Raw genomic sequence first — 15,172 nt, 5'->3', positions numbered from 1 at the left:
GAGATGGCTCAGCAGTAAAGGGCACTTGTGGCTCAGGGATAAGGTCCAGGGTTCGGGTCCCAGCACCCCTGTAAACAAGCCAGACAATCGCCTCTAGTTTACAAGGCACATACACACAATGACAGAGGCAGTTAGATGGGAGGTGTACCAGGCTTTTTCCTTTGGGCCACCAACCAGCCCCCAAACCATGACTTAGAGACTTATTAGTTAAATGCTCGGCCTAGCTCAGGCATGCTTCTGGCCGGCTCTTTTAACTTAAAGGAACCCGTTTCTCTTTATCTCTTTGGTCTCGGGGCTTGTTCCCTTTCTTACTTCTGGACGCCTCACTTCTACTGCTTCTCCTGTCTGGCTGGTGTCAGCCCGGCTTCTTGTCCCTCATCTCTCCTCCTCATCTTCTCTCATTCTTCCTTTCTCTTCTGAGCCTAGATTTCTTCTCCTATTTATTCTCTGCCTGCCAGCCCGGCCTATCCTTTCTCTGCCTAGCTATTGGCCATTCAGCTCTTTATTAGACCTAAGGTGCCTTAGGCAGTCAAGGAGAAACATGCAACACATCTTTTCATAACAAATGTACATAAACAAAAGCAACAAACCTTTACACGGTTAAAGTTATATTCTGCACCATAAACAAATGTAACACATCTTTGTCTAGTTAAATAATATTCCACAACAGGGAGAGGAATTGATGTATCCACACATTATCTGTCTCAGACACACGGATGAGCCTTTGGGGTTATGCCCAGCACGTCCTGTACTGCTGGCCTCGGGCTCCAGGCAGGCACGCCGTGGCTGGCTGCTCTCGCCGCCTGGAACATGCGGTGCCAGGTGCCAGTGGCCTGGGGTGGCGAGGGCCTGAGATCTGGTCTAGCCGTGGCCCCTGCAGCTTGGGACCCCGCGCTTCCCGGGTCCGAGCGGAGTCGCTGCACCTGCCCGAGCGGGGCGGGGCGCCACCCACGACAGGACCCGCCCCGGACCCGCCCTCCCGGCCGCGCCGTCGGGAAACCGGCGAGCGGCTCGGCGGGCGACGGCTCGGTCTCCGCGCGATAGGTAAGCAGCAGTGGTGCGCGCAACCCCGGGTGCCCTGGGACCCGGCAGCCCGCAGCTCCTGGGGACTCGCGCTCGCTCTGAGCCCCGGCTCCCCGCCTCCCCGTACCCCGCGCCCCTCCTCTCCGACCGGCAGTAAAATGAAGGGGCCGAGCCAGACACGTCGTCTGCGTCTGTCCGGCGGGTGGCAGCTAGCGCCTCCCCCCCCGGGGGGGGGGGACGACCTTCCCCATCTTTATGGTCCAGAAACCGGGGGGGCGAGCCGGGAGCTCCGACCGTGCGCCTCCCCAGATTGGACCACCTCGTGTGTTCAAGCGCGGGAAGTCCTTCCGAGAGAGTCCTTCCTGCCGTGTCACCCCTGCGCGGAAGGGACAGACCTGGGGAAGCCTCGTTGGTGGGGCCCCTCAGAGCCCTTGCCTGATTGATTCCCCCCACCCCGGCGCCCCCATGCTTGGCGCTTTTGAGGAGTAGAGAACAGAGTTCTGTGATATTGGGTAGGGAGTGTGTGGCGGCGGCTGTGACTGTCACCAACTTCCTGATTCTCTCCTCACTTGTTCCATCCCTCGTGATGACTATAAGGAGAGTCCTCCTGTGACTTGCCCAAGGGCCAGTTGTCCCGGACTCCAGCCCACGGCTGGCTCGTGGGGGCTCTGCTGATGAGAGCGTGCCCAGAGCCCAAAGAGGACCCCTGTCTCAAGCAGGAATTCACCACAGTGGCCCCAGGGAGAGGACCCCAGGGAGCTCATCCCCACACCCATAAGGGCAGGCACCAGCCGAGGTTAAAGACTCTAGACACACCAAAGAGCCTCCAGGGCTATGTTCATTTAACCGCAGATGTGTGTGCATTACACAGGCCCTCCTCTCCTCCCGACGGGAGAGCTGTGCCCCTGTCATCAGAGAAAAGCAAAGAAGGATGAGATAGGCAAATTCATGTGATGACTGGATCAGGGTTTTGAAATACACTTCATTCAAATTACTCAAGAGTAGCGTGCATCATCACAGGCAGGCATCCCCCGGCTCCGTTTTCTCAGCCATGCCACGTGTTTCAGGAGCCCAGAGGTGGCAGGAGAGAGCTGCCAGTGGGGTAGCACCAGGATCCAAGAGCAAGACAGGGCTGTCAAAAGGAAGTGTATAGAGCAAGGGACACTGTGAAGGAAATTGGCTACTGAGTAATCACTGCCCATGTTGGTACTGCCTCCAGCCCTCAGAAGAGTCCAGGAAGGCGAGGCCCCTTGGGTATTGTCTGGCGCCCTCTGAGATCAGAATAGTCCAAGTACAACTGGGAGAAACCCCGACACACGGCTGAGTTCTTGTAGCCATTGCCTAGAACAGGTCAGGCTGGGGAGGGGCAGCCTCATCCTCACCTGAGAGAGCTCCCAGAGGGAGGCAGTGTATATGAAGGCTGCAGGTGGCTGACTCAGCTCTGCCACACTAATGTGGCTGTGTAACCTCGGTCTGGTCATGTCAACACTCCCTGGGCAGGACGCAAATGAGGAGGTGCTCCTGGAGCTTTAGGGGCCAACCAGATGTAAAATGTGTCACGGCTCTGGACATCAGTTTCCTTCTGGGTAAAACAGAAGGCAGGAGCTGGGCATGTGGCTCAGTTGGCAGAGTGTTTGCCTAGTATATATAAGACCTTGGGTCTAGTCTGCAGCATGGCATAAACTGGGTGTGACGGCACGTACCTGTAACCTGAGCATTGGGGAGGTGGAAGCAGGGGAATCCAAAGTTCAAGGTCATCCTTGGCTACATAATGAGTTTGAGGCCAGCCTGGGCTACAGGAGACTCTGTCTCAAAGCAAAAGCAAAAACCGAAACCAAACAAAAAAGAAAACATAACTTGTGTGAGGGTTTTTTTGTTTTGTTTTGTTTTTTAATTCTATTTTCGTTTTTTCAGACAGGGTCTCTACATAGCCCTGTCTGTCCTGGAACTCACTCTGTAGACCAAGCTGGCCTCAGACTCCTAGAGACCCACCTGCTTCTGCCCCCAACCCCCAAGTGCTGAGATGAAAGGTGTGCACCACCACTACACTCCCAGCTACTCAGGAGGATGGGGCAAAAGAATTGCTTGAGCCCAGGAGTCAGGCTGAAGGCAGCCTGGGTGACATACCGAAGTGACAGCCTGGGTCCTTGTAAGCAATATCTTTTTTGCTTGAAAAAGCAAATGAAAGAGGATGGTAGCATCTCTCTAAACATTCCTGGGTCTGATGGACACATTCCAGTGTCTCCAGTTGTGGAAGCAAAGCTGGGCACCACATCGGGTGTTTGGCTGTGCCAGAGCTTGGGTGAACTTGGCTCTTCATAGACCCTCAGCCTTTCTTCTGGAAAAGCCCAAAATGCCCGACTGTGGCCAATGGGACCAGAGTAAGGGTTTCAATGAGCAAGAGGTCAAGTGCAGGGCAGTGCCTGTCTCTGCACGGATCTCAATGCTGTAATTGTGCTGGGTGAAAGGCTGGTGTGGTAAACAAGGGTGGGTTCAGCCCAGGCAGAAAAGGGCTCAGAGAAGGATTCCACTGGCACCTGAGAGCCCTGTGGGATCGGCCCAGCAGGGTCCCGAAACTCCATTCTTACCTGCAGCTCTGCATCTAGTGCAAGCAAAAGACAGACAGGGAAGGAAGTGACTCCACACACACATACATGCACGCACACACACACATTCACACGTGCACACATGTATGCACATACATGCACTCCCCCACACATGCATGAGCATAAACATACACTCATGAATATGCACACACACATATATACACATACTCCTGAACACATGCATGCGTGCACATGAACACACACACACCCACACACACACACACACCCACACACACACACACACCCCTCAGTGCAGAGGGATGGATACCTTGAGGTTGGGAGGCTGGCCTAACAGTCAGAACACACATCTGGATGCAGAAGTTTGGGAAACAGGCCTTGCGGATGTGGGTGTGTGGGCTTGTTGTTTCACTGTCCTCTGTGAATCTAGTGGGAAAGTCCCACGTGGAGAAAGCTTGACAGGTAGGTGGCTTTGGGGACAAAGATGCACACCAGTCCCCAGAGGCAGTGGCACACCTAGGAAGCCTTGTTTTCTTTTGTTTTTTTTTTAGAGATTGGGTTCGATGTAGCCTACGGTTGCCTCAAATTCTTCATGTAAATGAACGTGGCCTTGAACTCTTTTATTTATTGATTTAATCTTATGTGTGCAAAGGTCTTTCTTGCCTACATTCCTGTATGTGAACCCTGTGCATGCCCAGTGCCCACGGAGGTCAGATGAGATCCCGTGGGGCTGGAGTCACGGGTGGTCGTGAACCCCTCTGTCCTCTGCAGGAGCAGCAAATGCTTGTAAGCACTGAGCCATCTCTCCAATCCCTGGCCTTGAACTCTTGATCCTCTGCTCTATGCTTTCCAAGAATATAGGACACTTCCTACTAGGAAGACATCTTTTTATTTGTTTTTAATTTAATTTTAATTATGTGTATGTGTGTGTGCCAGAGAGGAGTTGGATCCCCCTGGAGCTGGAGTTCCAGGCAGTTGTGAACCATCAGATGTGGATGCTGGCAACTGAACTTAGGTCCTCTGGGCGAGCAGTAAGCACGCTTAGCTACTGAGCCATCTTTCCAGCCTCAGGAGATAACTCGGAAAAAAAAGTGGAAGCAAGAGTTTAGATTGTCTACTTTGTTTTTGCCTTGTTGAGATCTTAGGAAGGGAAAGGCAGCCATGCCAAGCGTCTGGTTAGGCTGGAAGGTAAATGCAGATGGGAAGCTGGCTACTGGATGATTCTGCCACCGTTGAATAGCCTTCGTCTAAAGAAACGTGACCAGGGCTTTGCTCATCATGAAGTGGGGAAGCCCAAAGGAATCTGGCAGGCAGGCACTACATCCCGCCCTCCAGGGCGAGAACAGCTCTTGACAACAGCTTTGAGTGGAGAGGGAGGGCTTGCAGCGGGGAGGGGGAGGGGACCCAGGAGGCAGGGCATAATCAGCAAGTGCTTGGTGACCTTGGCACTGTGAAGGGATTGAACATAACAGATCTTGTCGTGGACCAGGATTTGGGGGTACTGGAAGCAGCGGGGACCTGCTCAAGTCAGTGGGCTTAGCTGGCTGCTTGCAAACCTGAGTGCTGTGGCTGGAGGAAGTATCCAGCCGTCCTGGGCAGGACTCCTGCAGCCAAGGGCAGGATGCCAGGGAGAAGAGAGGGTCACACTTCAGCTCACCAACCCCTAGCCCCAGCTCTTAGAACCATCTGTCCCATGACCCCACACTTGTCTCCTCCCTCAACAGGGAACATGTAGCAAAACTCAATTCAAGGTCTGGGAGGTTAGAGAGGCCCACCTCCTCCCACCCGAGACCCTCCGTCCCTGTCCCTGGAGTCCTGGGGATAAAGCCTGTGTGCTGCTGAACTGCCCATGAGGCTGCCTGTTGTTCTGAGTTTCAGTGAGTTTTGCTTGGGGTAAAGACAACAAAAGTGTAACAAACGCCTTTTTATGCCAGACCCTGATCCTATTCCACGGTGGTGAGAGAAAAACTCGTTGGTTTTTCAGAAGAAAATCTGTTCGGATAACTTCGGTTCAGCATTTTATGTAAACCTAAAATGAACCTAGATGTGCGGGGGGGGGGGGGGGGGGGGGGGGGGGGGGGGGTTTGACGGGCTGGCTACAGAAATAACTGGTCACACCGTTCTGGGAGAATGAACCACATCGCTGTAGTGCTGGTCTTCAGGAAGAGCAAAGTGTGCATTAACGGGTAACCCAGGGACAGGGAGTGGAAATCTCCCACTGTCTGTGACCAGAGGCATCCGAGGAGGAAGGAAAGCTTTGGAGAGTGGCTTCTCATCATGTGACTACAGGCCAGGGGAGGCTACCTGGCTTGATGATAAGAACATGTTACAGAGGAAGAAGGGATAGCCATTTAACCAGACGGCCTTGTCGCACCCTTCCCCCTCCAGGATCTTGAAACCAACCTGTTCCTTCTCCACCATGATGTCCACCTGCATGCATCTATGCACCTGGTCAGAGTGACTCCACCCTATGCTTTTTAAGAGATTTGTAATTGAGCCAATTAACTTTAGCAAATATCCTGTGGGGATGGCGTGACAGCTCTCTTCCTGCAGGCGACAGCTCTCTTCCTGCAGGCCACGTCTATACTCTCCCTGAGGTGTGTGGTCCATTTGAATAAACAGGAAGAAACTTCATTACAAAGAGGCCACCTGGCCAGCCAGGCTGTGTTCTGGGCGGCTGGCCCTGTCTTTCTCTTGAGCCAAGACCTCACTTGGTACTTCCTAGTTTCGGCGTCTTTAAGACTTGGTCCCTGAGTGGGAGTTAGGAGGGAATGGCAGTGAGGGGTTAGGAGTGGAAGGGAGGCTCAGAAGAGCCCCGTCCCTCCATGAGGAGGTCAGAGTGGCAGGAACATAGCAATGGTCTAAAAACTGAAAACCAGGACCTGCTGCCAGGAGCTGCTAGCTGTGTGTCACCAGTGAAGCCATCCCGCCAAGCTGGCTCAGCTCTAAAACAAGGCTGCTGGATACCCAGATAGTACAGACAGCAAGCGAGGTGTGACAGCAGAATGCCACCTAACTCAAACCCTTTCGGGAAGTGCACTCGGCATCATTAGAAAACCGCTGTCCAACATTTAACCCCTCTGGCTCATTCCAGTTATAAGAGGCTGGGTCACTTACTCCATACAGTTGGTACTTCAGACTTTGCCAGGGACAGAACGGTACAAATGGCATGGCCCTGGAAGTCCAGGAGTCCAGGCATAGAGACACGTTGACACAAGGCAGGCTTGTGTCAGGATGAGAATCAAGAACAAGGAAAGACAGGAGGCCAGAGTTGGAAGTATGACTCAGTGGTAAAAAGCCCTTGCCTAGCATTATGAAGCCCTGGGTTAGATCCTCAGCGCTGGGGGACAAGGCGGGGAGTTGTGGGGGAGGGAGAAAGCCAAAGACAGGTCAGTAAGGGGAGCAGGTCAATATTGTTCTAGTTTTAGGAATTTTCTATACTCGATTTTTCATGTTGCTTTACTGAAGATGATATAAAACCAGAGAAGACTTTTCCGGAAGAGGCCAGCAGTAGGATGGGGTTGTACCACACAAGTTTAAATGTGTGACTACGAAGAAGGGCCTTTTCCTGGACCGGGAACTCATGTAAGCGTGGCAGTATAGCTTAAAAGTCTCAGAGCAGTTTTACACTTGTAATAACATCAGAAGTATAAAGTATGTGAAGTAACAAAAATTACCCGAAAATGGGATCATTTAAACGTGTTTACCTTCATTTAGAAGTATAATTTTTGAAGAACACATTTTTTAGTTTTTATTTTATTGCATTGCATCTCATCTTTGAGACAAGTCCTCACATAGCCCTGGCTGGCTACACACTCTGTATAGCCACATGACCTTGAACTTCTGAGCCCTGCTGCCACCTCCTGAGTGCTGAGGTTAGATGTCGCCTAACCCAGTTTATACGTGCCCAAGCCCTTGACTCAGCTACATCCCCACCCCAAGTTCTGATTTTTATATCAAGAAATATGTGTCACCTTCAGTAGGATGAAATAATACTAAATTTTGATTATTCAAAGTTTATAAACTAAAAGCAAAAATAAAGTTTTCCAAAGATCCTTGTTAAATCTGTAGCATTTGTGCCTCTGAAAACCTTAAAGCTAAGAGCTATTCTGAGACTTTGATATATGCTGTAGCCATAAGTAATAACTGAGAGGAAAATAATAAAACAATGCCAATAGTTTTTGGGGGTTTTTTGTTGTTGTTGTTTTGTTTGTTTTTGTCACGCTAGAGACGGTACATGCTGGGCAAGCGCTCCACTACTGAGCGATGTCCCCAGGTCGACATGTGGTACACCTGTTTCTCCTCTTTTTTCTAGGCGGTCCCTCACTGTGTAGCCCTGGCCTGGAACGCACTATGTAGACCAGGAGGGTCTTTAACTCTTAGAGATCCACCTGTCTCCTGAGTGCTGGGTCTAAAGACATGCACCACTATAACTGTCTTTTCATATTCTAGCCTTCTTTAAAATTAATTTTTATTTTATGTGTATGACTGCTTTGTCTGCATGCATGTCTGGTGCCCTAGAAGAGGGTGCTGGATCCCCTGGAACTAGATAGAGTTCTGAACAGTTGTGGTCCCTCATGTGGGTGCTGGGAACAGAGCCAGAGTCCTCTGCAGGAGCAGCCAGTGCTCTTAACTGCTGGGCCATCTCTCCAGCCCCTTCTAATGCCCCTCCCCCCAATTTTGGTCATTTAAAGACTTTTTTCATACAGTGACAGGTTGGAATCAGTATTTGGGTAGACCCTGGGCTCGCTTTCTAGGGCAGTGAGAGAAGTGAATCCATGCTGTGTCTAGTGGAGTCCGTCCCATTTGTTCAGTCTGGGAACGCTTCCTCAACCAGGATTTGGGGCATCTTAGCTCTGGCAGTCTGAGAAGCAACAGACCCAAGGGAGGGCTGTCAGCATACCTGCTGCTGGTGGCCTGGAGGCCAGGCTGCACAGGCCTGAACAGTAGGGACGTGGGTCCTGCAGGGCCCTGAACTTAACCAACTACTACAGGAGGGGTTATTCCTTTCCCAAGGCTTGTGGGGTGCAACCTCTTGGCCTTGCTAACCATGATTCTAGGCCTTGCATCTGCATGGAGCAGGAACCCTTGACCCCAAAGCCCCGTGGCATCCATGAAGTTGGTCTTTCTCTAGGGATATCTTCCTGTTGCTGGCATGCTGAGCCAACACTGCAGAGAACAAGTCTCTTCCTGCCAAGTCTAATCACAGGTGTCTCGTTTCGTTTCAGGATGTGGTTAGAACCTTGAGGAACTGCGGGTTCCAGAGAGAACACTTTCGGCAGCCAGACTGGATCCAGAGAGCGGATGCTTCAGAGGAGTTCAGTTTAACCCAAGGTCTCTTTCTCCAGGGACAATAAAAGGAACAACGGTGTCCGCCTCTTCAAGGGACCACAGACAGCGCCTGGATGAGGGTGCTGGAGTGAGGGGTGGCTCCGGGAGGCCTTCCTGGAGGAGGTGAGTTCTGGCCTGGCTCTGGCTAGTCACCACAGCATTACCATGCCTGTGTCTCACGATGGAGTGGGAAGTAAACAGAAAGCTGCCGAAGAGTGCAGACCACAGGTAGCTCAGCAGACCTGCCCGAGTCTGCAGAGCTTGGTCTGCTCTTGACAGCCCCTAGACTGAGGTCTGCAGCTCAAGCAGAGCCCCTGGGGCCTGGCCCTCAGCATCTCAGACCCTGGGAAAGAGCCTCCACTCATCATCCCGCTTCCCTCCTCGAAGCCTTTGAGAGACCTGGAGGAAGCGCTGCCTTTCTCTGCTGTCTGCGCTATTTGCTACCCTTTACTGTCCATGAACTTGAACAGGCAGTGCGGCGTGGCCTCACAGGACCAGCCTGCATTCGGTGCTCACTCCTTTCTGGCCTCCCCTGTGGAACCACCTCTTTCACTTAATTTTCTTTTCTTTTTCTTTTTCTTTTTTTTGTTTTTTTTTTTTAATTTCTTTATTTTATGCGTATGAGTGTTTTGCCTGCGTGTATGTCTGCATACCGCTTGGGTATCTGGTGCCTGTGAGGCCGGAAGAGGGCATCAGATCTCCCCGAGTTTGGAGTTACAGCAGTTGTGAGGTGTCGTGTGGGTGCTGGGAATTGAACCCAGGTCCTCAGAGCACACAGCCCTCTTAACTGCTGAGTTGTTTCCCCAAGGACTCTTTCTCCCACTTCCTGTTCTACAGGAAGACCTTCACACTCCTTGGGGAAAGAGTTGAGTCTCACACCCCACTGTGTACCTCTGTGTCCCACCCTGAGATCCTGGCTGCTCCTTGGGTCGGATCTCCAGGTCCAGATCTTACCTGATCATCCAGCTGCTGAGCAGCACATCCAGCTGCTGAGCAGCACATCCAGCTGCTGAGCAGCACATCCAGCTGCTGAGCAGCACCTTGCCCGCCCACCTCATCGGCCACCAGCTGTTGTGTTCCTAGAAAAACCTTCCTGGAAAACTGTCCCTCATTTCTCAAGGGCAAACAGCCTAGGACTGGCGCTAGGCTTCAGCCCCACCACCTCCAGCCAAGGACAGCTCCTCCTCTCTGACCTCCTGTTCCCACCATCCTGAGCTGCTGCTCTGATTGGCCATTCCATCTCAGCCTGGGATGATGCTCTTTGCTTAAAATATGCTCAGCTTGTTCAGACAACTAAAGTGAATGAACTTGGGTGCCCAGCCCAAGCTTTTCCCCATGTGGCGTTTTGGTCTTCCTCCATTTACCGTTTCCGATACACCCTCCTAACACCCAGTGACACCCCTCCTGTGCTCCATTCTTGCTTTGTGTTCTCTGGGATCTGATTAACCAACCATGCACTCCCCAAGAGGAGGTCTTACTCACCCCTGCCCTTCCTGAGTCCCTGGTGCATAGCAGGTCTGCTGCTCATATCAACAGAATCAATAAATGCCTCTCATATTCTAGATAATCCTTAATACAAAACAGGGTTGGAAAAAAGATTTATTGGTTTTTATTTTGTGGGTATGGGTGTTTTGGTTGCATGTATGGGTATGTGCCATATGAAGGAAATGCCCTTGGAGGCCAGAAGAGGGTACTGGATCCCCTGGTGTGAGTAACAGGGAGTTGTCACCTGCCATGTTTGTGTTGGGAACTGAACCCAGGTCCTCGGCGAAAACGGCAAGCACTCCTAATTGCTGAGCCATCTCTCCAACCTCAAAATGAGGATTTCTTTCATTTGATTTTTGGTCATGCTATGAGAGGAACCACCTGTCTCCCCGGCACAGACTGAGCTTGTTGGCCGTTGAGTCCAGGCTGACCATGTACTTATTCTCCACATGCAAGGGACTCCCGACACCCGGCTTCCCACGGGCAGGACACGCTGTGGGGTTAGTTAACGGCACTAAACAGCTCAAGCTGAGTTGCTTGTCTTCTCTTCAGAGTAGACTGAACAGGTAGATTACTGTGTACATAGCGAGGAACGGGGAGTGTGTGTTGGGGAGCGGGTAACTATCCTGCCACCAATCCAGGAGGATCACTTTTAAGCAAAGCATGCAAGATGTGATGATGTGGCTTTGGCCAAGATGCCTGGGGTAATTGCTGGGAAACTGCACAGGGCTTTATTCACGCTAACAATAGAAGTACTTGAGGGCTTAGAAAACGACATGAACTCTGCGGTAGGTTTTACATACATCACCTAACTTGATCCTCAACACAGCCAACCCAGTTGGGTGTTAGTGACGCCTAGTTTATAGATGAGGAAATCAAGGCTTAGGCAGATAAAATAAATCTCCCACGGGTCACACGTGGCTAATGGCAGAAACACTGTTTTTTGAAAACTGACTGTGCACACTGATAAGACTGCCAGACTTCTGAGAAATGTTGCCTTTTCTCCCTTAATCCTGCACTAACGGCAGCCGTAGAGGCTCCTCTAAGGGGGATGGAGCCTGAGGCCATGCCTCTTGCCCTCAGCGTCTATCAGCTAGTGATCTTTATAGCTTAGCTCCCACAGAAGGTTCTTCATACTCATCCTCCCACTGGGGTGCTGCCTGGTAACCCCCCACCCCCATGTCTAGTCCTGCCTGGAGGGTGTTGTCACAGAATCTTAGGTTGAAAACAGCAACAACATCATTTCGTCCGGAATTAGTGGCATATGCTCATTATCTCAGCTTGTGGGAGCTGAGGCAGGAGATCATGGGTTTTAGGCCCATGAAATACATAGTGAGACCCTGTCAAAAACTAACTGCCAGACAGTGGTAGAGCACGCCTTTAGTCCCACCATTCAGGAGTCAGAAGCAGGTGGATCTCTCTGAGTTTGAGGCCAGCCTGGTCTACAGAGTGAGTTCCAGGACAGCCAGGGCTACACAGAGAAACCCTGTCTCGAAAAACCAAAATACACTCACACATACTCTAAGCGAGTAAATACAGAAGGATCCACCTGGCCCTTGGATAACAAGTGTTTGAACTCCATGGGCCCACCCATATGTGCATTTTGAGGGGCAGGGAATTTTTGACAATCTGAAAAACTAACAGATGAACCTAGAAATGTACTTCAATTAGCTTTGTTATGAATGCATAAAATATATGTAGATAATAATGTATCTGGCACAAAAGATACACAACCTATTGTGTGTGTGTGTTTTTTTAATAGTCTCATTTGGTCCAAATTGACCTTGAACTTACTAGGTAGCTGAGGATAACCTTGAACTTCTGATCCTTCTACTTCTGCCTTTTGAGTGTTAAGATGACTTGTCCACCACACTCGGCCAACTAAGCTACACCCCCATCCTCATAAATCTACTATGAACAGTTTATCAGAACTTGGGCACACAAGCACTCGGTGTACGTGGTGCTATTTGAAGCTGAGAACAGTGCATCAGATCTAAGATACATGGTCAGTCCCAGCTGGAGGTGGGGAGCAAGCTCTGTGAAGAATGTGTTTAGACACTTGAGGCCTCAAACCTGAAATAAGTCATAATTGCATAAAATGAACTGTAATATGTACAGTACTGAAATGTGTGTAAACATACTGTGGTGATAATCTCATAGCTTCCTCTCCTGTGCTCCTGTGGTAACCTCAGGCATCGAGAGTAGCAGCCTACAATGTCCTTGGACACTGATTGTCTCTATCTGAGCTGTTCATTCTTCCAGAAATATCTAACATCATGGTACACAGTGACCTTTCATAGTTAATGTGCATTGGCCACCATATGGAGTATACATGCGGATTGATTGAGGGCTTTTGTTATCGGGCAGACTTCCAGTCAATAGCCACTGGTGGTAGTTTTAGGGGAGTCAAAAGTTATGTTTTCGGGGCTGGAGAGATGGCTCAGCAATTAAGAGGACTGACTGCTCCTCCAGAGGACCAGGGTTCAATTCCCAGCAACTGTGTGGCAGCTCACAACTGTCTGTAACTCCAGTTCCAGGGGACCAACACCCTCACACAGACGTATGTGTAGGCAAAACACCAATGCACATAAAATGAAAATAAATAAATTAAAAAAAAAAAAGAAAAAAGTTATGTTTTCAACTGAATAGGAAGTTGACACCTCTAACCCCTGCATTTTTTCAGTGTCAACTGTATTTATGAAACCTGTGTCAGACATAAAGAGAAGAGTAGGCGAGGTGTGGTACCACACGCCTTTAGTCCCAGCACTGGGGAGGCAGGATCTCTGTGAGCTTGAGGCCAGCCTGGTCTACACCGAGAGACCCTGTCTCAAAAGGAAGAGGAAGGGGTAAGATGCCACCAGCATCACCATTCACCTCTAGAAAGAAGACTGTGTCTCTGACTTTCTAGTCCTCCTTTGCTTACCTCTAATCTGGACCTCTTTTTCTTTTCACCCCCTGGCTGGCCTCGAACTCACAGAGACCAACCCGCCTCTGCCTCCTAAGTGCTGGGATTAAAGGCGTGTGCCACCATGCCTGACCAGTTCATACATTTTTGTCTTTCTTCAGAAACATTGGCTTTCTTGCTTTTAGCCTCTTTATAGCTTTGCCACAATTATTTGCACACCTTCATCTTCAACATGCGAATATTTTATAATTTTTGGTAAATGGCGACACTAGCTCTCCACAGCTTACCTTTTCACCCCACTGCTCCAGCAGCATTTCACAGACAGGTGGTTCGTTCCTTTTGCAGCTTTGGAGGGCTTCCCAGTGTGGCGGTCTCACACTTCACTGTTCAAGTCTGATTACACATTGCTACCATTTTTGATCAGTGCTGCTATAGACATTCTTGCCCAGGCCTCCAGGGTCACACAAACCGGTTTACCTGACATACAAAGTGGGCTGGGCATGGTGGTCCATGCCTGTAATCCCACTACACAGGAGGCCGTGGATCAGGAATTGAAGGCCAGCCTGGGCTAATTAGCAAACCCTGTCTCAAAAACCAAAACCACTTAGGAATGTAACTGCAGGGGGTTCATGGAGTTGCTGTCCAGTCCTATCTTCTGAGCTGTGGCACTGATGAGCGTGTTCCAGCTAAACTTTATTTTAGTGGCAAGGTGTTTCCCAAAGTAGTTTCCTTCTGGCAGGAAAGACCCGAACCCAGTTTTCTCGTTTACAACAAGAGGAAATTTAGGTGCCAGGATGCTGGATGTGCACTGGGACCATTCCTTCTTTGATGAGCCATCTCAGGCCCCGCGCCCCTCCCTCCCCATCTCTGCAGTGACTCCTGTCTCTCATATCCCCTCTTTTCTCAGGCTGAGGCCCCTGGCGTGGCCACCCTGACATATCAAGCTATTTCCAAAGTGACCCAAGACTTGGTGCTGACCCTGCTGGGATTCCAGTCGGGCAAATGAGGCTTCTTCGCAGACGCCACATGTCCCTGCGCCTAGCCATGCTGGGCAGCGTCTTCATGCTCTTCCTCTTCATCCGGCAAAGGGACGTAAGCAAAAGCCAGCAGCAGGCCATGGAGAAACCGTGGCTGAAGTCCCTGGTGGGCCAGAAGGACCATGTCCTGGACCTCATGCTAGGGGCTGTAAACAACATTAGAGACGTCATGCCGAAGCTGCAGATTAGGGCCCCGGAACCCCAGCAGACTCTGGCCTCCACAAACCGCTCCTGCCTCCCAGGGTTCTATACCGCTGCTGAGCTGAAGCCCTTCTGGGAACGGCCACCTCAAGACCCCAACAGCCCCGGGGCAGATGGAAAAGCATTTCAGAAGAAAGAGTGGACCCCTCTAGAGACCCAGGAAAAGGAAGAGGGTTACAACAAACACTGCTTCAATGCCTTTGCCAGCGACCGCATTTCCTTGCAGAGGTCCCTGGGGCCAGACACCCGACCCCCTGAGTAAGTAGCATCCAGAACTCTCCGAGGAGGCCAGAGCTTTCCCAGAAGTGTGGCCAGGAGGCCTGCAGTCACCGGCCAGTTGTCAGGAAGCAAGCTGAGGAGATTTGAAACTAGGCAGGGATTTCCGCTTCTCGTTTGCTGGCCAATTGCCCTGACCCCACAGGCTGGATTTCAGGAATACTATAGTCTGGCAGAGGCCCTTTGGGACCTGTGAGACTAAAACACAGCTGAGGAGGGAGCAGGGCTGCAGACCAGCATCTGGCACAGGGCACTGGCAGGGGCTGGGCAGAGCTGTGGCTTCTGTACCCTCAAGATGCTGAGCCTGCCCCTGCCATCTAGGCCTCTGATGCTAATCTGAGAGAGCGAAC

At 51.0% G+C, this 15,172-nt stretch overlaps 1 protein-coding gene across 2 annotated transcripts in view; it reads left to right on the top strand.

Annotated features, from left to right (window-relative positions):
• The first annotated feature begins 906 nt into the window (after positions 1-906).
• The window catches only part of Galnt6 (polypeptide N-acetylgalactosaminyltransferase 6), a 38,874-nt gene continuing 24,608 nt past the window's right edge, over positions 907-15,172 (top strand). Inside the window, exons 1-3 of one of the 2 annotated variants that reach the window (XM_036208640.1) lie at positions 907-1,044; positions 8,816-9,041; positions 14,216-14,804. In XM_036208640.1, coding sequence (XP_036064533.1) covers positions 14,311-14,804 — 494 coding nt within the window. In that variant the 5' untranslated portion in view covers positions 907-1,044; positions 8,816-9,041; positions 14,216-14,310. The remainder of the gene's footprint in view (positions 1,045-8,815; positions 9,042-14,215; positions 14,805-15,172) is intronic. The other variant, XM_036208639.1, reaches the window with a different exon arrangement.

Source organism: Onychomys torridus, chromosome 16, assembly GCF_903995425.1.
Source record: "Onychomys torridus chromosome 16, mOncTor1.1, whole genome shotgun sequence".
NCBI lineage: Eukaryota > Metazoa > Chordata > Mammalia > Rodentia > Cricetidae > Onychomys > Onychomys torridus.
This window is presented reverse-complemented; position numbering and strand designations above follow the sequence as displayed.